This window comes from Adiantum capillus-veneris, chromosome 1 (assembly GCF_014529385.1).
Source record: "Adiantum capillus-veneris isolate H3 chromosome 1, ASM1452938v2, whole genome shotgun sequence".
NCBI lineage: Eukaryota > Viridiplantae > Streptophyta > Polypodiopsida > Polypodiales > Pteridaceae > Adiantum > Adiantum capillus-veneris.
The window spans coordinates 26,791,278-26,816,829 of record NC_140931.1 but is presented as its reverse complement, the minus strand read 5'-3'; the positions used below and the strand labels follow the sequence as shown (position 1 = coordinate 26,816,829).

General features: G+C 44.6%; 1 protein-coding gene across 1 annotated transcript; it reads left to right on the top strand.

The window, feature by feature from the left end:
* The first annotated feature begins 267 nt into the window (after positions 1–267).
* LOC147464447 (uncharacterized) lies at positions 268–24,789 on the top strand. Its single transcript, XM_086515085.1, has 2 exons — positions 268–501; positions 24,493–24,789. Exon 1 carries the CDS (start codon positions 320–322, stop codon positions 491–493), a length of 174 nt encoding a protein of 57 aa, XP_086371211.1. The 5' UTR covers positions 268–319; the 3' UTR covers positions 494–501; positions 24,493–24,789.
* The last annotated feature ends 763 nt before the right edge of the window (positions 24,790–25,552 follow it).

Here is a 25,552-nt window from a genome sequence, read left to right as displayed (position 1 = left end):
AGAAGATCGAATTGCTTCTGCGATTCTGGAACCTACGAACTGCTTCAAGGAAAAAAACGAATTGCTCTCAGGAGCAACGCAGAATCTTTTTTATTTATTTTATTCACTTGGTAGCTTTTGATGGCGTAGTTTTTATTTTTAGACCGTTTCAGCGCTGGGCTTCCGGGCGTAGTTTTTTTTAGAGCTTTTAAGCGGCGCTGGCACTGGAGCCACGTGGGCTAATGAGAGGCCAAGGTATTTGAAATGACCACTACGCTAACGAAGTAAGGATTACTAGGCCTAGAGCAGATACCTACTACCTAGCGTGAAAAGAAGAACGATGGGGAAGTCGAAAGGAGGATCTGTGCTAATACGACTGGTGTCGGCCGCAGGCACTGGCTACTTCTATGTCAAGCCCAAGAACCCCCGCAGGATTCAACATAAGCTTGAGTTTCGCAAGTATGATCCCATCGTCAAGAAGCACGTTCTCTTCACCGAACAGAAGATGAAATAAGGGCAATGGTACGTTTGCGTGCGTCACACACACACACACAGAGAGAGAGAGAGAGAGAGAGAGAGAGAGAGAGAGAGAGAGAGAGACTTTTTACTCTCTTTAGGAGAGGTTTTTCCCTTGCCTTCACCATTTGGGCGTTCATAATGACTTTAGGAGGTGCTTGTTGCTGTTATGACCACTATGAGATATCGGTCTTTAGAGTAGGACCTTGAAGTTGAAGAAGGTACAATTGCTTCACACTCACAAGATTCTTTTTGTGTAGTAGTTTATGACATGGCAGCAATCCCGGATTTTACGCTGACCTGTTTACGTGCGAGATTGTACGACAGATTCCGTGTTTGGCACTGACAACTGCTGACATGGCAGTGAACGGATTTCTTGCTTTTGTGTTGAACTTTTGGAGGCCAATTACTTTTAGAATCAATGCTTTTCAGTGTATTGCTTTTAGATGGCATGAGGGGCCTTTAAAATACAAGTTGTGGTCTTATTCTTTGCACTCTACCGCGTGTAAGTGCAAAGCAAAGCCACGGTTGATGTATCGAGTTCAAGTAATATAAAGAAATATTGAAAGGGGCATCAGGGTTTGGGGCCAATGCTCTCTTGGGATGGAATTCCTCCATTCTGCGTCTCATGTGTCGTGCATCTCTTTCGATTCAGTTATTTGAAGTTCTAAAAGTTTGTCTCGTCTATTCTTTTTCGTTGGCACGTGATGCCTATCCGTTATTGTGGTACCAAAGCTCCAATCGTGTCTCACAACATACCGGTCCTACCAAAGAACAGACAAAGCACAATGGCATTTATGGATCCAGCGATGTCACGTGCGCACTTGCGCTACGTGGACATGCTTCCGCTATAGTCTAGCATGAGGCTTAGCTTAGGACCTAGCCTGACACCTTTGTGAGCCTCTAGCATGTTACCATTTACATGTGGTAATGATGTGTGTGAACATACTTAGAACCGCCGGGACATTTTTTCTCTCTTTTAGAGGTATTTTCCCCGTGCATTGTATATACGCCCATTTATTCTAGGGCTATCAATCTTTCCATTGCACACTAAGTAATACACTCTCCGTTGTGTGCCTTAAGCTTCCTTCGTCTTCTCCAAGCTGTGTGTTTTTTTGCAACCCTAATTCCAACAATTGGTATCAGAGCAGGTTGCGTCCTCCTCGGATTTGTTACCATATACATGTGGTAGTGATGTGTGTGAACACATTTAGGACCGCCGGGGCATTTTTTTTCTCTTTAGGAGGTTTTTTCCCCCGTGCATTGTATGTACGTCCATTCATTCTAGGGCTATCCATCTTTCCATTGCACACTAAGTAATACACTCTGTTGTGTGCCTTGAGCTTCCTTCGTCTTCTCCAAGTTGCGTCTGTTGTCTTGCAACCCTAATTCCAACAATTGGTATCAGAGCAAGTTGCGTCCTCCCAGGCTTAGTCGCCAGCAGCTCCAGTACACGCCTGCTCACTTTCTCCGATTTCTGTGAGCTTTGGCGAGCGTTCGCAGGTCTATAAAAATTTCGGGTGGGTTCGTTGAGCTTTAGTCTGCTCAGATTTTTGATTCGGGCTCATTTCGGCCTCTGTTTTCACTACTCGTAGTACTGCACATGCTATTTCGTCATTTTGTGCAGAATTTTTGTATGTGTCGTTTTCTGCATAACAGACCCCTTATAATCTTCTACGGTTTGTGCTATATAGCACGTGTTATTCCCACTTCGTTTCTCCTCTGTTCTGGCAGTTTTCACATCAGGTGCAACATTTACCATGACTGACAACAACAGAGATGTGTTCAAGATGTTTGCTGCTGAGGAGAGATTGGATGGGGACAATTACCCTATGTGGGCTTACGTGATGCAACATGTTCTTGTGTCAAAGGGCGTCTGGAATATTGTGTAGGGCATTGATATACGTTCTGGTTCTAAGGATGTAGGCGATGTTGAGGATTTTGTAGGTCTTACTGCAAGGATTGCTGCCGCTAGAGTTGTTTTACCTACGGCATGCGCAGGCTCATGCGTTGATTGCATTGTCTGTGAAGCGTAATATTACTCCTCACATTCGTTCAGCGAAATCTGCAAAACAGGCTTGGGATATTCTGACTGGTTTTTATACAAGCCGCAATGAGGCAAAAATTGCATTGCTGCGTAAAGAGCTGGAGTCGAAGATTATGTATGAGGAAGATGATATGGACACTTTCCTTGTTGGTGTTAAGGATATCAATGAGCAACTTATTTCTGCAGGTGAAGTCATTTCAGACAGTTCCCTTGTGCAGAATGTTCTTGATGCCTTACCAGATTCTTACCAGACTTTTGCTAGTACTTGGAGACTTATAACCCAAGAAAATCCTGAAGTTGTCAAGTTTGATGCATTATACACATTGCTGTTGCAAGAGTCACTTTCCAAAAAAAACAGGACTAAACAGCGTGCAGTTGAACATGCTTTTATTGCTATTCAAAGGAAGGGTGGTAACAACACTTCTTATGATTCTTCTGCGAGTGGAAAATCACCTATTCCTAATGCTTCTGCTGGTAGCAATTTGTGTAGAAATTCTGGTGATAAGGGCAAAAAGAAGATGCGTTGCCATTATTGTAAAGGTAATGATCACTTGATTAAGCAGTGTCCTAAGTTGAAGGCAAAAGAGGCTAAGAAGAAAGAGGGCGGTTCCAAATGCTGGTTCCACTACAAATGCAGCTATTGTACCCCCAGATGCCCTAGCGTTTTTGCTTCACAACAGAAAATTGACCAGATTAGCGAGCGTTTTTGCTCTTGCAGATCCTTGGCGACAGCAGACCAAGCAGAACCCCCAACGTTAGCAGATTCTCCACAGCAAGACCATTTTCAGCCCTAGCGTTTTTGCATCTTCAAGACACTTCAGCGTTTTTGCAAATCTTCGCGACGAAATCTCCACAAGCATCAGCGTTTTCAGTTTTTAGCACTTAGGCACAGCAGAAGGACCCCTGAACCTCGTAGATCTCACCTTCCCGCAGCAGATCCTTGCCGCATGGTCAGATCCCGCGAAGTTTGCAGTTTCAGCCCGGAAAACGCAGATTTCAGCATCTGCGTTTTCAGCGCATCGTCGCCATCGACATCGTCATCGACGTAGAGTCAGAATTCATCAGATAAAGATTTGCAGATTTCAGCCCTTAGCAGTCTCAGATTTTAGCCCGTCTCGTCGTCCTCATCGTCGGCAAGTCCAAGCATTGTAGAGATTTGTGCAATCATAAGTAGACCGCTCTCGCCATAGAGAGTGGGGCCCTTGGAGGAGGGTTTGACAACATTCTGGTGTTGTATTCTTCTTTCTCTATCTCTCAGTCTCATACACTTGCACGCACAGTGTCCATTCACTTTGTTTGTGATCATTGCACTCTCTTATTAAGAACGGAAGGCTTTCCCTTCCATAAGAACAAAAGAACCTTGAGCACAGTTCGGAGCACTCATCTTGAGCAAAGTTCAATATTCATTCCGCTGCACCCTACATATTGGCATTTCTTTTACGACAAGGAGTTGTTTTCACACACAGTTCGGAACCTTCACGCAGTATCTTCACCCTGTATCGGTGGAGTACAACAGTTAACTACACTGCTCGTGAGGACACTTTACATGGAGATTTCTTGTTGCGGGACACCTCAGATTGTTGCTACACTCACGGAGTTCGCCGCAGTATTATCCTTCAGTGGACATTGCAGTAGACATCTTCATCATTTGCCTCATATCTTCAGCTTCACGCGGTTTGTTCAGCATCAGGTGCTGAGAAGGGGTGTTAGAATTACAATACTTGTACGGCTAGTATGTCTCCGGGCTAGCCATCCATAGTCTAGGTTTTTGCTTGGTCCGACCGTTCGAGTTTGGGGCCGACCACCCACTTTTGTCTGGGCGCCCATATATATTTCCATATATCATTTATCTGTTGGGTCGTGGGGATTTTTATTAGGCCTTGCCATACCTCCCCTTGGGCACCTATTTGTCCGGCGAGGGAGGTACCCACTTCCACCTCTCTCGTCTCACAGAGATCATACTGATTGTACTGAGGGTCTTCTGCTCATGGTAGTCATGGGGGTCTGATCGCCCCCTCTTCACCATCTCTGGTGTTTGTGTCTACCCTCTCTCTCTCTCTCTCTCTCTCTCTCTCTCTCTCTCTCTCTCTCATGCTTCCGCACGCGCACTCACTCACAAATATGATCAATTTTCAAGTTGACAAGATAGTTATGGTCATTAACAGTGCCATGACGTGGGACTTAATAGAAAGAGCTTTGGATGCAGAAGCACAACAACAATACATTTCCTTCTCCCGGAGTTTCTACAACTACCTTGGGTTTTATTTTAAATGGGAGGGAATGTCACGATTGTGATGTATTCTTTGTCTTTGTATTACCTTCTTCACTTGATTCTTTTGCAGAAATGAAGATGTACCAAATCAGAGACCCTTGATCTTGAAAGGACATGTCTCTTCGCCCAAGAGTCGCACCTGTTCGGCAAATATTCGTGCCTCCTAAGCGAATGGCTGCACCTTTACGCGGAAGGGTCATGACTCTACAACAGAGGGACACGACTATTGGCCTAGAGTCATGTCTTTTGACCTATGGTCATGTCTCTTCAGTTTCTATATAAGAACGCCCTTGTAACACATTTCAATCATTGAATCAATCAAACACAAAGTCTTTTGAGTCTTGTCTCTGAGTCAAGTTCAAGTTTCTTAAGTCTTAATCATGAGTTTAAGTCTTAATTAAGTACTTAAGTTTTACTTCTTCTTCAGCTTCAACCAGCAATGTTGATGACTCTCAGGTACGTCTTTTCGACCCTTCTTTCTTTTCAGTAACTAGAAGTAGTCATAGTCTGTATCAAGAAAGATTTAAGTTTTTAGCTAAGTCTAATTTGAAGAATTTGCATGTTTTTGGTGATGGTCCTATTCGGTGGGCTTCTTTTAAGAATGTCTTAGTTAGTACTCATTACACAAGTTCTTCCATAAAAGCCCTCAATCGTTTGAGGCGTTTAAGGAAAAAACATCTTGCGGTAGATCGTCCTCTAAGTCCGGTTCATACCTCTCAAGTTATTTATGTTATTTATAATATTCACGATAGTTCTATGATGTATGTTGGCCAAACCTTTCGAACAGCTTTTGTTCGTTTTCAGGAACATGTAAGAGAAGCGAGAAAAGTTCAAAGTAAGAGCACCGTACGTGAAAGTGTGAAACCCTTGTATGCGGCAATAGCAAAACATGGGTTTGAGTCTTTCCGTTGTTTTCCCATTGAGCACATAGAAGGTAATTTTAGAAACTCTAAAGAGTTCTATAAATCAGCGTGGCCTCGAGAGTTGTTTTGGATGAGAACTTTGCATACTTTTTTCCCTAAAGGTTTCAACTTGGAAGGAAAGTCTTCTTTACGTAAAAATAAGACAATTTACTATAAGAAACCTATGCTTTGGCGAAGGCATCCCAAACCCGAGTTAGTTCTCCCTTCAAGTCAGTTTAAAAGAATTTGGATTCCTAAAGGTTCTCGTTCAGATCCGCCTTCTATCCCTGAAATCAATCCAGTTGTTTTGCACAACACTATTTCTAGTAGAGTACAAGGTCTCCCTAGGGCTTCAATCTCTAGAATTGAGAGTGATAACCCTTCTAACCATAGAATTTTTGCTTATAGAGATTTCAAACGGAGATTGATTTACTTATCTAGTGCCATGGAATTGGGTTCTTTTTCTTATAAAATATTTGAAAGGTATAATATAAGGATCCTATTTAAGCTCTTGTATACCCTTGAGAACTACTCTTATGAAGATTTGGAGCTAAGAGAGTCTCACAGTACTCAACTTCGAGTACTGTTAGGCAAATTTCTAAAGTCCAAATGTCCTAGTCTGAAAAATCCCTTGGTTGGAAAGAAAGATTTGTTGATAACTATCTTTACCTCCCCTGACTTAGACAAGATTGGATTAAGCTCTATTTTGAGATCTCAAGAAGCTTTGGATGCTCTCCCTCCTTGTGTGAGAAAGGTATGGAACCATCCTGTCGTAGCTTTCAAATATGTGAAAACTTTAGGACAAAAAGCTTTCAACTATAGTGACATAGGACGTAATCTTAAAAAGCAAGAGAGGCTTGCAATCTCAAGTATTGATTGCCCTTGTAGTAAAACTGCCTTTTCTTCTTACGTAAATGGAGCTTTGGGTCATGTAGTTACTGCCGATTGTTCTATCCTTCCTTCGGATTCTTTGAAAGACCTTTTCTCAAGAGGTACTAAATATAGGCTCCCTTCCTCAAACGACTCTTGCCTTCTCAAAGCCATAGAAAAAGGAATTTCTAGTTTCGTAGTAAAGTTTGAGGAGTCTTTAGGAGTTCAAGGTATTTTTACCCATTGGAAGTCTGTAATCCTCAAGAAAGCTTCTTTGAAATTAGCATCTTGCTCTCGGAACGTTTCTTCAGGAAGGAATAGCTTATCTTCTTCTGATCGTGATGCTCTTAGGAAGTTTCATCGTGATTTTGTAATCTCTTATGTAGATAAGTGCTCTAATAACTTTGTTGTTACGTGCAAAAAGTTCTATTTAGAATGCTTGTTAGGTGAAGTAAATTCTCAGACTTACAGTGATTGTGATCTTTCAGTGCAAGAGGTTATCTTGAAACATGAAGACTTTTGTAAGTCTTTTGGCTTTAAGTGCCTGCCTAAATTACCTTTTTTATATACCGTTTGGAAGTTCCACAAGAACCCTATAAAGCCTAGATTTATAGCTGCTTCTTGTAACACCTCTTTGACCGAGGTTTCCAAATGGCTTAGTTATTGTTTCAAAGCCATTTTACCTAGCGTAAATGAATTGTGGAATAATATGCTAAAGGAAGCAGACGTACCTACCGATTCAAGTTGGATTTTAAATGATTCAGTAGGTGTGATTCCTGTTTTAAAGTTTTTGAACTCTTCAAGAAGCCTTAAGGAGAAATCTTCTCCTTTATGTCTCCAAACTTTTGACTTTACAACGCTATACACGAAACTAAATTTGGAGGACCTTAAATTTAGAGTCAAGTCTCTTATTTCAAAAGTTTTTGCGTTCAAGCTTGAGAAGGATAGGTACAAGGCATTGCTAGTAGAAAAGTCAGCCTTGAACTTTGACTTCTTATGGCTGAAAAATAAGAATGTAGATGTAGACAAAGGAAGAAAGAGATTCACCAGGATTGTAGATGACATTGACATCATATCTTGGTTAGATTTTCTTTTGGACAATTTATATATAACCATCGGCGACTCTCTTTTCAAGCAAACAATTGGTATCCCTATGGGTACCAATTGTGCTGTTTTTCTTGCTAATTTCTATCTTTTTACTTATGAGTTTGATTTTATGGAGCGTCTTGTCCTTGCTAACACTTGCCCAATATTTTTGCACAAGTTATGCAATGTAAGACGCTTTGTAGATGATCTTTTTGTCCCTGACGTTCCTTCTTTTCAAGATTTTATGTACTTGAATTCGAGTTCTGTAGGCGGAGGGATTTATCCCAAGGAGTTTTGTGAACTGAACTGTACCACAAATAGTGATTGTTGTGCCTTTTTAGACCTTAAGATTTTTCAGACTCCCTTGGGATTAGAAGTAGATATCTATGATAAGCGCCTTGAACCAGAATATGCCAATCTAAAAATCATCCGCATGCCTCACATTTCTTCGAACATTTCTCTTTTAGCTAAGTACGGTGTCATTTGCTCTCAACTATTTAGATTTTCTCGTCTTTGTTCTAGTAAATCTACTTTTGTTGTTCAATCTTGCCATCTTATTTCTTTACTAGTTGAAAAAGGATACTCATTCAAAAGAATCATGAAAAAAGTTCGTTCATTTTTGCATCGTAGTAAGTTTATTTTTAGTGTTTCTTCCTTTGGAATGTTCAAGATAATTAGTAGTAAATTCAATAGAAGTGGGGAGCTAAAAAGCCGACTTATTGTTTGACTTAATAACACCTTATGTTGTTGTTTTGATCTTTAGCGTTTCTAGTATTTTCACTATAGCTTGACAATTGCTAGCCTTTATCATGGCTGAGTATGCCCATCACCTCCGGAGGGTGATAGAAACTCAGCTCGTTGGTTTTGTAGAGTACGCTCAAAGCATGAATGACCTCTATATGAACCTGCACCTACTCTTGGGCACTGACGACGTGAGTAGGGATATCATAGCTGTTGTCCAAGCTATGCATGATAAAGGTGATAATCTTATTCTTCCTGTTTGGACAAGCAGTGAAGTTGAGATCACATATTGTCAAGTTTGGTTCTTTGCTCTTCGTAGGTTTGTAGTAGTATTCATTTTTCGATTTCATATTTAGCTTACCAGGACTTAAGAATGTGTTCCGTTATAGGTTGTTGTGTGAAGTTTGATTTCGAGGATTAAGTTTTTAAGATGTCTTATCCTTTTTTTTTTTTTTGCGCTTAAAGTTGAGTACTTGTTTTAAGCCAAGTAAGTCGCGTCAACTTATTTTACACATACCTTTTTTGAAAACATTTTTAAGTTAATAATGTTTTGTTTTATCTAGTTTTGTTTCGAAGCAATCAAAGTGATTTAGTTAGTTAGTTTGTTTGTTTTTGTTTTTGTTTTCTTTTCGTGTGTCCCTTGCTTTTATAGTTTGTTTGTTTTTGTTTTTGTTTTCTTTTCGTGTGTCCCTTGCTTTTATAGTTTTATGAGTGCTTTATTCCCTCTTATAATTCGTGAGTTCAGACTATTCTGAACTTATGAAGGTATACTTAATTAAGGATTAGTAACTAGAATCCTTACATTATTACCGTAATCTCGGTCCGCCTTGCCTTTGTCTTTAACTAGCTGTGAGTTCTTGCTTTTGGGTACGGAGGCAGCTAGGTAATTGAGTACTAGTACTGTCATCCTTGTCAAACTTCTACCGTTGTCCTCTAGCGAACTCGTCCGTTTGCTTTTGGCTTCACAATCTCGAGCCAAACAATCTACGGATTTCTTGGAAAACTGTGTCAAAGCATAGGCCGCTGAGTGGATGGTTGATCTGCTATCTATAGCCACTTGTTGGTTTTGGTCATTGTCGTCGCGAGCGCTCAAGCAAGGGGAGCCCATGTTGAAGTTGCAAGATGTGGAAATCTGCGAAGTCTTCTCGCACTTCAAAGGTGGCTGCACGAACCAAGCCGTAAAATTCTCCAATCTCCTCGTCTCTGCCAAGCCGCTCCACACCCTCTGCACTGAGAGCTCCACACGAAGTGGTGTCACGTGCACATCTAACCCTATGTGTACGTGGACAAGCTACTTCATGACATGAGTTTAGTTCAGTTAGAATAAGAAGTGTTCTGGCACTTTTGTGAGTCTGTTCTCTGTAGACGGCTGAGACAGTTTCACTAGGTGGGACTCGACTCCTGTGAGACGGGCAGCGAATCAGTAAGTAAATACTACGGTAATTACCATGGTAAACCAAAGACATATAAATAGGGCCCATTACATTGTAATCGGGTTAGTGTTTTGGTTGGCATTTGTTGGCAATTGTACTCGGGTTGTCAATCATTGGCAGTTGTTGTCGGCTGTACACTGTTCATCCTTTTGTTCATAAGCCACATCATCTCCATTGTAATCCTTTATCTGTAATTCCAATTACAGATAACTGGAATATACTAATTACAACAGTATATTCCAGTTATACTTACTCTGTACTCAGTACTCTGAATGTGAATGTGAATCTGAATATCATTCTCAGTACTTAGTCTGGTTCTCATTCCAGTAGATGTATTCTAGTTTAGTTTCTGTTCCTTTGTCCAGTCTACTGTCTGAACTAATACATCACCAGTAGCTGTAAGCTTCTAACACTGGAATTAGCTATCTCAAGAGATCAGCTCCAATTCCATTTTGGCGATCACGGTGGCTAGAGTTGAAGCTCGTTGATTGAAACACTCTTCTCCCAGTTGGAAGTTCTCAGCTACAACAATGACACCCAAAACCAGTCGAGGCCGGAAATCAACCATCCGTGTTGATCCTATTCCTGAGGAGTCGGGAAGAGAATCTGATCCTAAGCAAGAGAGGGTGACTGACACTGAGGCTCATGAGGAGCATAGTCAGGCTGATGAGATGTAGGACTCACAACATTCCAATCACTCTAGCCGTAGACGGGCAGAAAGGGAAGCACAGAAGGCCAAAAGTTCTCGGTCCAGGCAGGGGGATGAGGGTACCAATGGTAGTAAAGGCAGTCGCCACACTTTCAGTAGACAGGCCAGAGAGGACACTGGCACAAAGACAGAAACAGATATTGATTGGGATGCAGATACTGACAACTGTAAGAAGACTCCAAAGCGCCGTTCAAACTCTAAGAAGAGAAGCAGCAGAACTAGCGGTAATCGGCATGGCATGATTACACATCTTCAATGAAAATCTCTTTTCCAGTATTCAAAGGGGGCAAGAAGGATGATCCGGATGTTCACATCCAAGCTTTTGAGCAGTATGCAGAGTTGAAGAATATTGATGAGAATGATTGGGGGGAATACTTTCCGCAAACCTTGAAGGAGGCAGCGAGAAAGTGGTACTACCATTACCCCGCTTGTCAGCTTAGATCCTATAACAAACTACTTAAAAGCCTTCAGACTGGAGTATTCCGACAACAGAGGTGATGAAGATATTCTTTGTGAACTGGATAAGATCAAGCAGAGGAATCTGTCAGTCCGAAGCTGTGGAGAAAATCAAGGAGCTGACAAGGCAGTTGCAGGAACCGCCGTCAGAAAAGCGATTGCGTGCATGGTTCATGAATGGCTTTAGAAGTAAGAAGCTTAGAGAGCAGGAGGTACCAGCACCAACGAAGAAATTCAATGATCTGGTACAACGAGCACTGAAGCTGGAACAACAGGCCAAGAAGGAAAAGAGCCACAAGAAGAGAAGATCCAGTAGTAGTAGTTCTTCTATTGAGAATTTTGATTCCAGCGAAGTGTCCAGTAGCTTTGAAAGTAGCTCTAATGAACGGTTCAAGGATAAACAAAAAAGGGATCTTGGACTAAGAAGATTGAAGAGATGGCTAGGCAGATTGCTGAGATTAGCCATACCAGACAACCAGTTAGGAAAATGGAGACTCAGTGTTCAAAATGCAAATCCAAGGACCATGTTTCTAACGAGTGCCCTCATTGTACTTACTGTAAGGCCTTTGGCCATTTATGGAATAATTGTGGTATTAGGATTCATCACTTTAAGAAGGGCAAAGACTTGTCAGTGGTAGCATATACTGAACCAGTCAGAGTGGAAACAACCAAAGCCTCTCAAGAGGAGAAACCAGGTACCAGTGGTACTGGTCCAAGCAGAGGCAGATACTAAGCGGGTATTGGCCGAGGCCGAGGGCGTGGCAACTTCCAGAGCCAGAGTTTATGCTATACTTGTGGAAAGTATGGGCATTTCATGGCTCAATGTCCAGATACACCTGCACTTGCTGCTACTGAGGCAAAGGCACCAGAGCCAGTTCCAGTACGGGCAGTAACAAGGAGCAAAGGGATAGTAATTGAAGAAATTCTAGATGCTCTAGAAAAACCAGTCACTACTGAAAGCAATAAATGGGCTCAATAGAGAGGTATGGAAGGCCAAGGGTAAAGAGAAGGTGATAGATGAATGGAAGGAGCAGAGAGAACTAGCGGCGAAAATCACGGAGGATTTAGCCAAGAAGCTGCCAGAGCAGCCAGAAAGTTCTGAAGCCTGAGTCATTCAGAAGATACCAGCCCAATCTACTGAGAAAGATCAGTCAAAGCCTGGCATACCTGAGACCATGCTGGCTGCGGTACAAGGAATGATTGGAGAACTGGGAGTTGATAGAAGAACTGGAAGCAATGCAAGGGAGCAATGGCATTGTGAAGATACGACCAGTTGTTCGAGCTCCGACAACCAGTTTGATAAGGAGAAGGAAGAAATCCATGTTAAGATCTGTGATAGAATTTAGAAGCTTACTTTGGAGCTGGAAGATATCAGAAGAACCTTGCCTGAAGTGGCAAACTTCATCAGACAACGCAGGAAAGCTGAAGAGGAGGCCAGAACAGTTGATCTGACGGCTGTCCGAGATGATGGAAGATATCAGAAGAACCTTGCCTGAAGTGGCAAACTTCATCAGACAACGCAGGAAAGCTGAAGAGGAGGCCAGAACAGTTGATCTGACGGCTGTCCGAGATGATGAAATATCGCTCATTCAGGTGGATTACAAGGTTCGGAAGCAATGGGAACCACTTTTAAGTGTTATCTTGGATAGAGGAGCAGGAGTCAATATAATGGGAGTACATCTCTAGCAGAGGATGGGCATCACGAATCTAAAGCCAACACCGTTCAAAGTGAGAATGGAAGATCACAAAGTAGTGCAAGCTGATTGAAAATATGAAGATAAGAGTAGGCAGGGAAAAATTTAAAGCCAATTTCGTAGTTCTTGATGTGCAAGGGAAAAGTAAAGTTATGGCTGAGGGACCAGTAGTCGATGAGCAGAATTCATTACAGCTCATCACACTAAACAGGAGATTGAGACATCAACAGGCTTCCATAACCGGGCAATATCTGGAGGATGACGATCTCCTATCTGATCTGGAACGCTTTCAATGACTGTATGTCGGAGCCAGGGAAATGGTGGAGCATTGGAAATCAGTTGCTTTTCATGATCAAGAGACCTGCCATTTACCTGCGCATCCCAGTACAGTCCAGCAGCTGGAACGGATACCTGAATGGATAATCACTGCTGAAGAGAGAGTGACCAATCCACATTTGCAAAGACAGTCTACTGTAGATTGTCGCTCTCTAGCTCTCGAATTAGAACTTCTGTTGGGAAACAAGCCAACATACAAATGTATGAAGGATGTTAGGGATCAGTTGAAAGAGGTTTTGGTGCAGATGCAAATTGCTTGAGGAGTTTTAGATCAAAGGGTGCGGGCCATTCTTGAAGATCATACGGCTACCAGCAAAGGATCTCAGACCAGAATGACTGCTTTCCGGAAACTGTTTCAGCTGGTGAGAGTAACCAGAAAAATGATGCAGTAAGAGAACCAGGCTATTCTCAATTTCTTAGAATTTGTGCCCGATTCCCCAGTTCTCTTGTATGCCTTACCAGCAAGAGAGACAGAATTGCCAAGATTTTTTCCAACACTTTACCCTCAACATCCAGAACCAGTTGATCGCCTTACATATTTCAAGATTATTGATGAGCTCTAGGATTGGTATGAGCGATCGATGTGGAATGGAAAACTTGGCAAACACTGTTCAATGATGCTCTCTAACTCAATGATATTCAGGAGCTGAAACAAGAGATGCAGAGGATCAGGCTGTGTATGGGTCAATGGAAGATTCAGATTAGAGGCCTCACCAAGATCACCAATCAATTGCTGCAACTTATTGTTGAGTCCTCTAAACTGCCTGAAAAGGATATTATAGCTAAGTTAGGCCTAGCACCACAGTATAGAGAGATGGCTGAGATTCTTTTTGAAGCTCGGATAAAAACCAATCAGCCTCTCCCAGAAGGATGGATCCATACAGCTTCGCATTGTCACAAGCTGGCCAAAACTAGGATCACCAAAGGCAGACGCCCGCTCTATGATCCTGACACCAAAACCTATCATTCTCTTATGCCTTATGAAGTGGAGATGACCATGGAAAGGCGGGATCAGCTTGAGCACGAGGCCATTTATAGACTCATTCAGAAGGAGAATGCTGGCACTGGGACTTCTCAGACGCCAACCAGGCCAAAGGGTAAACGGAGGCTGGTTCAGCGGAAGGATACTAGGTAGTTCCATCTCAAAATTCAATCGGAGGCTTTTCCTTCTCAGCTGAAAGGTTGATATCAGTCTGTGTAGATGACGAGAGCTCTACACTGGCCTTTCCAGCTGGCTCTCTATCATTGGTCAAGTCCGGTCTCCAAAATCAGAATCAGACGGAGGATTTTTTCTCTTCAAACCAGAATCAGACGGGGGAATTTTCTTTTCAAAAATTTTGGAATCTTGCCAAAATTCAAGAAAGGAGGGAAGGATGTAGACGGCTGAGACAGTTTCACTAGGTGGGACCCAGCTCCTGTGAGACGGACAGTGAATCAGTCAGTAATTACTACGGTAATTACCATGGTAAACCAAAGGCATAGAAATAGGGCCCATTACATTGTAATCGGGTTAGCGTTTTGGTTGGCATTTGTTGGCAATTGTACTCGGGTTGTCAATCATTGGCAGTTGTTGTGGGTTGTACACTGTTCATCCTTTTGTTCATAAGCCACATCATCTCCATTGTAATCCTTTATATGTAATTCCAATTACAACAGTATATTCCAGTTATACTTACTCTGTACTCAGTACTCTGAATCTGAATCTGAATATCATTCTTAGTACTTAGTCTGGTTCTTATTCCAGTAGATGTATTCTAGTTCAGTTTCTGTTCCTTTGTCCAGTCTACTGTCTGAACTAATACATCACCAGTAGCTGTAAGCTTCTAACACTGGAATTAGCTATCTCAAGAGATCAACGGCAATTACTTGTACTTCGTGACTTTCATTGATTATTACTCCAGGCATGCATGGGTATTTCCGCTTAAAGCGAAGTCCGAAGATTTTATGTGCTTCAAACAATTTTTGGCTATGGCTGAAAATGTCTCGAAATGTACTATGGGCACCCTCCGTTCCGATCAAGCTGTAAGCTTCTAACACTGGAATTAGCTATCTCAAGAGATCAGCTCAAATTCCATTCGCAAACTGTGCATTTCCATGCACTTAGAATAGATGCATATCCTCTGGTTGCACATAACATGATCATCAGATTTCCATCGGAACCCATCAGGAGCATTTTTACAGTGCATAGACCCATTTTCCTATTTTTGACATTTTTCACTTATTATTTTTAAGTGACTTTTTTTGGGAACTAGGTAGGGCAAATTGGCAAGTGTAGTATATAAGAAAACCTAGCGCTAGCACTTTCTGGCAGAAGAGGCAGCAGGAGCTTCGGTTCAATAGACACCTTTTCAACAGGACCCTCCAGCAATGCCTATCGTTTTTGCAACACAGCAGCAAGGCTAGCGTTTTGCATTCACAGGACAGCCAATGTTTTTGCTCTTACAGATTTTTGGCGACAGCAGACCAAGGAGAAGCCCCAGCGTTAGCAGATTCTTCACATCAAGACCAGATCAGCCCAGCGTTTTTGCATCGGCTTGACACCCTCAACGTTTTTGCAGACCTTCGATACAAAATCAGCCCATAGACCAGCGTTTTCACTTTTCAGTAGTTAGAACCCGTAGAAGAAGTCCCAAACCCCGCAGCTCTCACCTTTCTGCAGCAGATCCTTGCCGCACGGTCAGATCCCGCGAAGTTTGCAGTTTCAGCCCGGAAAATGCAGATTTCAACGTCTGGTTTTCAGCGTGTCGTCGTTGCATTGTCGTCATCGACATAGAGTCAGAATTCAGTAGATAAAGATTTGCAGATTTCAGCCCGTCTCGTTGTCGTCCTCATCGTCGTCGACATCGTCAGCAAGTCCAAGCATTGTAGAGATTTGTGCAATCAATAGTAGACCGCTCTTGCCATAGAGAGTGGGGCCTTCGGAGGAGGGTTTTGACAACATTCTGGTGTCGTATTCTTCTCTCTCTCTCAGTCTCAGCACCTTCATTCACAGTGTTTGTGATCATTTGCACTCTCTCACTAAAGGAACGGAAGGCTCTCCCTTCCATAAGAAAAAGGAACCTTGAGCACAGTTTGGAGCACTCATCTTGAGCAAAGTTCAACATTCACTTCCGCTGCAGCCTGCACCTTACATTGGTATCAGAGCTTTGGTAGTGTTCTGTATCAATCAAGGAAAGAACCACATAATTTTATTTTTTTTTGCTTGTTGCGGTCGCACGTAACCCAAGTCCTCTTGGGCGTGCCGATTCCTAATCGTGTTGTTGAAGAGTGATAGAAACCCAAGAAAGAAGGGCTTGTCCGGCCTCCCCTTGTGCCTCTTTTCACTCATTGAGAGCGGACCGTGCACTTAGCGGCCGGCCAATCGACGTGAGGTGGGAAAAAGCAATCTTGGTGTGAGCGCAAGGCCGCTAAGGGGTGCGCCCGCGGAAAAGAGCAGAACTCGGGTGAAGAGAAGATTCTTCTCTAACACAGATTGCAAGCTCAAGAAGAACCCCAAGAACCTCAAGACCCCCAAGAACTCAAGAACCCAAGCACCACAAGAACCCAAGTTCCTCGTGAACTTAAGAACCCAAGACTTCAATGGATGGTCATCACCTGAAGCGGAATGGATACTTCGCATGGAGGTGATGAGCATGAGGGTGGCGATGAAGAATTTTTCCCACCAAGCAGTTTTTCTGACCCTCCCCCTTCCCCATCTACGCCAAGGATTTCACTAACTTCTATGGAGGCTTTCGACAAGATGATGATGGACAGGAAGTTAGAAAGCGACGAAAGAATAGCAGCCATAGAGCGTAAGTACCAAGAAAGAATGGAAGCCATAACACGTGAACGCGAAGAAAGAATGGCAGTCATAGCGCGTGAGTGCTAGCAAGCACGCTTGGCGGCCACAGAAAGAAACACAGAATTGGATTGCAAGTCCACAAAAAGACTAGCAAGATTTGATCGCGAGAACAAAGAAAGACAAGCAGAATTTGATCGCGATAACAAAGCAAGAAAAGAGAAGAGCGACCAACACATGAAAGAGTATTTGCGACTTTTTTCTATTGTGCAAGCGCAGTTTGAACATAATCAAGAAAAGGAGACTCTCTCAGTCTCGTCTTCTCCAAAAGCAAGAAACACATGAGTTGCATGATAATGACAAGGATGATGAATTGCGTGATGATGATAAGCATGATGATGAGCATGATGATTTGCATGATCAAGATGTGATTTCTCAGAGCATGATGATTTGTAGGAACAAGATGTGATTGTTCACAAGGATGATGGTTTAGTTGATACTTTTTCTAGTGAAGCTAACCTCATTGCAGATTTGATCGATCACAAAGCACCGATCTTGGCTTTCGAGTCGAGGTCCACAACACCCCCACATGAAGATTCGATTAGTCACGAAGAACCGATGTTGGCTCTCGAGTCGAGGTCCAAAGAACCCCCTAGGAAGTATTATGTGTATGAGTGATTACTCAATACGCATTGTTCGAGTGTTTCATTCGTGATGCTTTCTTGTATTTTAGTCACTGTCCTTATGTGATCCCTTTTCATAGGCATGCCCTATATGACACAGTTTCCGAAAGAGCACAAGAAGAATTGAGCATTAAGCATCGGCATTTCCATTGTGATTTGCTACAGTTGATTGATTTAGGTCAGAAAGTCAAGTTTCGACCCCATTGTTTGCGTATCTGGTATAAGCGCTCGACGTAATCATGCTAGATTTTGGATTCCTCCATGGGGTGGTGGGGCGTGGCTCTCTCAGAATCCTTCATGCTGTGGTGCAGTCTGTACTTATGAGATGGTGGTATAACTCAAGCTCCTGCGCCTCCTTGAAGGCCCGCCGTTTACGGCGTGTGACGGCCTTCATTTGTCGCCTGACCTCGCTCTGTAGCTGTTTGTATAGATCTTTGCACTCCCTGTCGTACCATCGGTTTTGGGGCATCGTCCCAGAGGGTGGGGGTCGGCCACTATGGGTAGTGTGTGGAAAGCAATTGAGGACTGAGGTGTGTAAGACTACGGAGAGCTGGCCAGTGAGTGTAGAGAGTGGTGTGTCTGGATCGAGGGTGTAGATCCCCTCATATATATGTGATGAGTAAACTCTGGCTAGCTCATGTGTGAAGTGTATAGTGGTGTGGTGTGGATGTAGGTGGTGTATGTGAGATGGGTGAGCCAGTGAGAGATAGGGCGAGATATGCGTGGTCAGCCCCAATAGGTAGTGGTGGGATGGTGAGGGATGTGAGCAAATGGGCTGCCTCTCTGAAGCCGATGATGTAATCCACTATGCTACCTCCGCTGGCTACTGATGGTGGTATACAATTCAGGCCGCCGGATGATGGCCATTGCACCATCCCGTTGTAAATAACGAGACGGTGTTGTGATCCCAAGCGAAGTAGGTGTCTCCCATATGGTATGGGTGTGGTGGTGTCTCTAGACTCTAGAGATCCTCTCTGCCCCTGTGTCCTCCATGGTGGAGAGTAGCTCTGGGTCGTCGAAGTCGTAAATATCACAGTGTCTACTCTGTGTCCTGGCGTTGAAATTCCCCACGAGGAAGACTTCACCCAATCTAGAGTACTCCATGATCTCCTCCCTGAGACATGCATAGGGTGAGTGTGAATCATCCTCCTCCTCTCCTCCATGTGTGTGGACCTCCTCTGTCTCTCCTCCCTTTGTTTATGCAAACCTAGAGCCGCTAGGTACAAAGTAGCATATGGTGATGTAGAGGATGTGGTCCTCAGATAGCTCAATCCATATCCACATGTAGTGTGCCTTTGGTAACCCCTATTGCAACCATGTCTATTCGAGAACGACACGTGCTACTATTTGTATCCTACTATGAAGTGAGTGGCGGTAGAGGACTATTCTGTGGATTTGAGAGTAGCAGCCAAAGCTACTTTGCCGTCCGTACCCAAATTGGATGTAATTTGCAGGTTGTTCCTCGATGACAATCGATGGAATACTTTGTTGCACCTCGAGCATGAGGACGGATGTGCGACCCAACAATGCTATGACAAGTTTGTTTCCGTTGCTACATCAATTGCCAAAGAGGTAGGAGCTCTTTCCACGAAGCCCCCGCTGAGGCCAAGGTCAGGTTGTCGACTCAAACCTCGGGCTCGGAGACTCATTAATGCACGCCAGAAAGCCTGGAATAAGGTGAGGAACAAGTCTGCGAACACTAGGGCTGGCCGGCAAGCGGTTAGGGAGTACAAGGCAATAGCACTTCGTGCGAAGGCCGCTGTCTGTGACATTAACCAAAGATCCTTCGAGCGCTTCGTGGAAAAAAGGAATGAGCTCCTGAGGGAGGGTCAAATGAAGAAATTCTTTACCCACCTCAAGAAAATAGTTGGGAAGGGGCAAGGAACTATTGCCAATCAACCTTTGAATGCAAATGGGGAGCTAGTAATGAAACCAGAGAGGCAATTACAAGTATGGGAGGGTCACTACTCCAAGGTATTGGTCGATACAGACGGTACAACAAGGATCCGTTTGCATGGTATGGCAAACATGTGCGCATATGGCTTGGTATGCCTGAAGTATGTGACCCGTTGAACTGGTATGAGGTACGGGAGGCTTGTCGGCGGTTGAAGAGGCACAAGGCAGTGGGTGGTGATGGTTTACCACCCGAATTCTTTAAGCTGCTTGTGAAAGATAAGGGGCTTAGGTCGGATCCGCGTAAGCCACGATCGGAGATGGGCAAGGCATACTTGCACATGATTGAGGGCATTTACGACACCGGAGACATCCCGGCCGGCACTAGTGACGCAGTGATTGTGTCAATCCCCAAGAAGGGCGATTTGACCAACATTGATAACTATCGTGGGATCGCGTTAATCTCCGTTGCCATAAAAGTCCTCACTACGGTCGTGATTTGGCGGATCACTAAGATACTTGAAAAGAGGAACTTCTTCAATCCGGGCCAAGCAGGATTCCGTACTAATGAGGAATGCATAGGGCAGGTCGCGTGTCTGAAGGAGATCGGGAAACTCCGTCATAAGGATGGGAAACCAACCTATGCGGCCTACATTGATTTCAAGAAGGCGTACGACACAGTATCGCACGAGGCGTTGTTCTTAAAGCTCGCTGCGGCTGGCCTGCAATGTCGAGCACTTGGATTTTTCCAAGTGCTCTACAGGTCCACCTCTGTTAAAGTCCGACACATGGAACAACTGTCGGATTCGATTCCGGTGCAGCGGGGAGTCCACCAAGGATGCCTGGGATCGCCCTGTCTATTCAATATATACATTAACGATATTTTAGACGCAGATGGGGAAACATGGGGCTTGGAAGTACCTAACCTCCTCAAAAGAATTGAAGGATTCCTTTTTGCTGGGACCTGGTTCTACTTGCTGACTCTCCTGAAAGCCTACAAACGAGCCTTGACAAGGTAAGTGAATGGGCAAAGACGTGGGGCATGACCTTTGGAATTGACAAATGCATGGTCACGGTGTTCCACAGAGACCTGCAGGATCTCTCTATGAGGATCTTTATTCTAGGTGGTGAGATGGTTGCAGTGGGTGAAACGTACAAGTACCTTGTCATCGACGTAGACTCGACCTTTTCCATTGAACGCATCGTCAAGGAGCGAGCGGACAAGGGGAGGAAAAGTCTATTCGCATGGCAGCACCTACTAGCGAACCGAGCCATCCCTATATGGTCTCGACTGACTGTTTTTAAGGCGTGCGTATATCCAGTGATTTGTTATGGCGCGGAAATTATGGGGGCCACGATCAGCGTGTCCTTCACTCTCTGCAGCGCCTCGTCACCACCGGGATGCGAATGTTACTCGGAAAGGGAGCAAGGTCAACCTCTGTAGGGACGACAACTCTCCATCACGAGTTTAACATACCACCCGTACCTGCCTTTTGTGGGGGACAACGAGCAAGGGCTTTTGACAAGTATCGCTCGGTTTCATCTACTTGGATAGGCTCCTTGGTAAATAAGAAGCCTAAGAACCAACCATTCAAGAAGTGGACTTGGACGACAAGAACTTAGAACTGGATGAATAAGTATATCTTAGCGGCTGACTTTAGCTCAGTTCGCTACCACGCATGGGACAATTGGGACGAGAGGCATTCGTGCCTGGCGTTGGAGCCCTATAAGGAGGCTGGCTTTGAACAAACATGTGGATACCTGCTGCAGCTCAATAGGAGCACTATAGTGAATAGGAAGGAGGAGAGAATGCTGGCTCTCGCGAGAGTAGGTGGGCTCAAACTGGCGGATAGCTACATGCGCAGACACAGCATTTGCACGTTGTGCTCCCAATTAGAGGGTCGTTCGCTTTCGCATTTGTTGATGAACTGTTTGGTGGTTGATGAATCTAGGGGGAGGTGGCTAGACCGATTCAACTCCACCTTCAACGTAATCGACCCTTCGTTGGACCCTGAAGAAAGGATCGTTATCCTCCTTGGTGGGGAGGCTCGCGGGAAGCAGATGCCCTTCTTGGTATGCCGTGATCCGCACTCGAGGGACGGAACCGCAGGGCACGTGCTTGTGGCGAAGTTCCTCGGTGAAGTTGTACCTCGATATTTGGGTGCTTTGCATAGGCGGATGGGGAGATAATGCTCCCCTTCCTATGTTGTTATTTTGAATCCGATCCCTTCCGGGGGAAATGACGTAATTCTCCCCAAGCGAAGCCAGATGAGCTACAAGAGCGCCCAAGTGCCATTCCCCCTCGGGGGGGTCAACTTCACCTAAAAGGGGTTGGGAGGTGGGAGACACCACCAACCTCAGTGGACGCCACCTGTGAGCCGACGCCCTTCCAAGCGGGTATGGCATTTCCTAAGGGAAAACCGTCGGGTTTCAAAGGCAGTTTAGTGAGGTGAGCGATAAGTTACCTGGAGGAGGTAACTCCAAAGGGAAGACCGAAGCAAGTCCCATAGTACCTAGGCCTCTGAACAGAGGTACTTGGTCGCTGTCATGCCCAAATCAAGTTGGCGAAATGGGTCTCTCAAGGGATTAGTCATGGCCCTAAGAGTGTAGATAATATGGCCTCTCGTAGTCCAGAGGAAAATAGTGACAAAAGCGTCTGCCTTCGGTTTTTGGGTGCATAGTCCTGGTCGTTCTTCTTGTATACTTTTTTGGTGTATGAGGGGAGCGGCCGGGCGTGCCCTACTCGACTCTGAAAACAAAACAAAAAGCGATAGAGGAGTGCTACTCTGCTAGATCCTCTGGAGGTGTTGTGCCGTGTAGACTCCCACTGATAGTCTTGTACTCGAGGTAGACCTCTCTCTGAGCTCTCGTGTGTCTCTGTGAGTAGAATGATGTCTCTACCATGCATCACCTCTTCCGGTCTCCCTGGGTGTGTCCATAGAGAGCCGTTGCAGTTCCAAACTGCCATATGTATCTCCTCGTAGAGTGTCCCATAGGCCGCGAGTCCCTATGCTATAGCCTTGCATCAATGATGACTCGGCTATCTCTGTATGAAGCCCTCTTCCCCCCCTTGCGAGCTTGGTGTACTCTAGGCATGCATGCGCGTTGGTGTGCCACTTGCAAATGGTGTGAGATCGTCGTCTAGGTAGAGAGGTGGTCCATCAAGCCCTCTCAAGATCACCCACTTGCGAAGGAAAGTAGACCGTGTGTCTTTGGAGGAGAAGTGTAGGATGAGGGCCCTCTTCCTTGTGAGATCTTTACCCGCTCTCCAAGCTTTGAGGAAAGGGGGTGATTCCTCTTCCTTGTTTTCGAGTTTCTTGCATAAAGCCTTTCCATCAAGCTCGGGGGTGAGGCCGCCTTTTTCTAAAATGCCCGTGAGGCGAATGTTGAGGCGTCGGGCTTGTCTCATCTTCTCTTCCTCAAGGGTAGTGTGCACAATGAGGATTTCCTCCTTTTGTGCCTCCTCTCTCGCCTCCTCCTTGATGTTCTTCTTGACTACTTCGACCCACCCATTTTTAGTAGCTTCCAATTTGTCCTCGATGCTAGCGGTCAAAGCTTTGGTGAGTTCTTCTTTGAGCACTTCCTTCGTGTCCGTGTGCATCTCGCCTTCTTCCGGGGTGAGGGATGCAATCGAGGCTTTGAGGAGCTCGATTTGCTCCCTCATGTCTTCTCTTTCTTTGGCCCATTCCTCTTGTTTCTTCCGCCATTCTTCCTTCTCTTGCTCCTTCTCCATCTCCCATCTCTCCTTCTCTTTCTTCCATGCTTCCCTCTCTTTGATATAGGTCTCCCCTTCCTTCTTGAGTTTGGAGATCTTGTGGATAATGGTGTTTAGAGTGGTATCCGATGACTTCTTGATCTTGTCGTCGAGTTTGCTCATCTCCTTCCCCATTTCTTCCTTGCTCACTCCCTTCGTCATTGTTGAGAATGAGAATAAATGTGGCTGTGATTGTGTGAATATGTATGTGGCTGAATGTGAGTGTGAATGTGTGTGTGTGTGTGGAGAGGGGGGATGTGGTGTGTGTGTGTGTGTGTGTGTGTGTGTGTGTGATCGGGGGCAGCGGGCCTGGTGCAGTTGGCAATGCTGCAACAGTGAATGGCAGCGGCCGGTGCTACAGCATTGGCAACGTGTAGTGGCAACAGGTCAGCCACAGCGGGTGCAGCAGCAGTGGCAGTGGCGCGCACAGGGGGTGAAACAGCAGCAGCGGGTGTGACAGCAGTAGCGCAGGCCTCCACAGGGGTGGCGCGTGGGCAGCTACAGGGGGTGCAGGGGCTGCGTGGTGGGGCAGGGCTGGCGAGGACGGCGGCGGGCAGGCATATGGGGGGGAAGAGAGAGAGAGAGAGAGAGAGAGAGAGAGAGAGAGAGAGAGTGCAGAACCAGCCAACCTTGGCAATGAAATGATGATTAATACAATGGGGGGCAGCTACAGGGGGTGCAGGGGCTGCGTGGTGGGGCAGGGCTGGCGAGGACGGCGGCGGGCAGGCATATGGGGGGGGAGAGAGAGAGAGAGAGAGAGAGAGAGAGAGAGAGTGTGCAGAACCAGCCAACCTTGGCAATGAAATTATGATTAATACAATGGGGGCTAAGGATTGCTTATATAGTAATCTTAATAAATTGCCCTAATCGGACTTTGTAAAATAAATACCTCAAAGCCAAACTAATTAATGGGATCACTTTGGGCAGTTCACTTGAGATGCCAAAACTCTAACAGGAAGGAGATTGGGTGCTTCTCAAGTTTGAGAGAAGGCCAGGTCGAGAAAGATAAAGGAAAAGGAGAGGCTTTACCCAAAGCTAAGTTTGCTAGTGCATTGAGTGTTTGCTTGCGAGAGCCTCCGACCCTACAACCATGAGTCTTATATTCCGGACAGCTTTGAGCTGAAATGCTTTCAATGCTGAGATGTAAATAGTTCAATTGTGACTTGGAAAGTTTATCTTTAGGTTCAAGATTTCTTATGTGAACTACTTATGCTGATAAGAAGTGTTTGGTCGGTAGGCATGCATGTAACTGCATTAGTAGCTCAACTCTTATATTTGTTCTAAGAAAGGAATTTTTAACCTTCCTAAGACTTACTGTGCTAGGTTTTTTTGTCTGTCAACAGAGCCCTTCAAAACACGCTTGATTGGAGAACCATAGAAGCTTGAAGACGGAAGTTTGATTGAAGAGCCTAAGGGCCCTTTTTGTTCTTGGTAGTCGACTACATGGTCACAAGCTAGAGACCTTGCATGCATTTGTAGTCGAGTTTCATGGTCATATGGAGAGATTTAATGATTTTGCCGTTTATGGTTTCTTTCTGCTGAGAGCTCCCAGCTTCTTGACTTTGTGAAGGGTGTTATGTTCAATTTGATGAATTCTGCATGTTGAAATTACGGATTTGAATGCCATTACTCTTCTGCTATCTTTCAATGGTTTGAGATTATGTGTTCACTTGAAGTTATGGTACCTGCTGTTTTGGTACAAGAGCAACACAGATTGTTGCCTTTTTTTTTTCCGTTGTGCTGATATGCCCAAGGAGTTGAATCATCTTTTTACGTGTGTTCAGATAGCTTTTGTATGGGATAATGTTGTGGGCTTGTCAGCATGAGTTATAATCTGTGGTTTTTAGTCTTGATCGATTGGCATAGATGACGTTAGTGGGGATGTTAGAGCATTTATTCAATACTCTGCAGGGTGACTACCAGGAACCACCCTTCATTGTGGACGACTACGTAGGTCAATTTTGACAGTCCTTCATTGGTAAACCTGTGCCTTTTGAGGAGAGAGACACACACGCACACACATCTGCATGTACATGCAGATGCAGGCGCACATGCATGCGATTTTTCCTGAAAGTACCGGTACATAAGTAAAGTTCCGTCTATTCGAGCTGATTCTGTTGATCCATGTAGGAACTGTCTGGGCATTCCTCAGGACCGATCTAATGTCGTCGGCTATGACTTAAGTGATGGAGCAGCTGGAACTTGCATGCTACCTGGGCTCGTGGTTTGGACGATGTCTTCATTAATGCATCAGCTCCTGCATCTTTCGATCCCAAATTCCTCCTGGGGCGTCGGACACAGAGTTCGCCTCCCATATGCAAAACTTGCATCATCTCTTTCATATGGATTTTTCAAGCCTGTTGTAAAAAAAGGGCATCTTTAGCTGATTCTCGTAACGGAGTG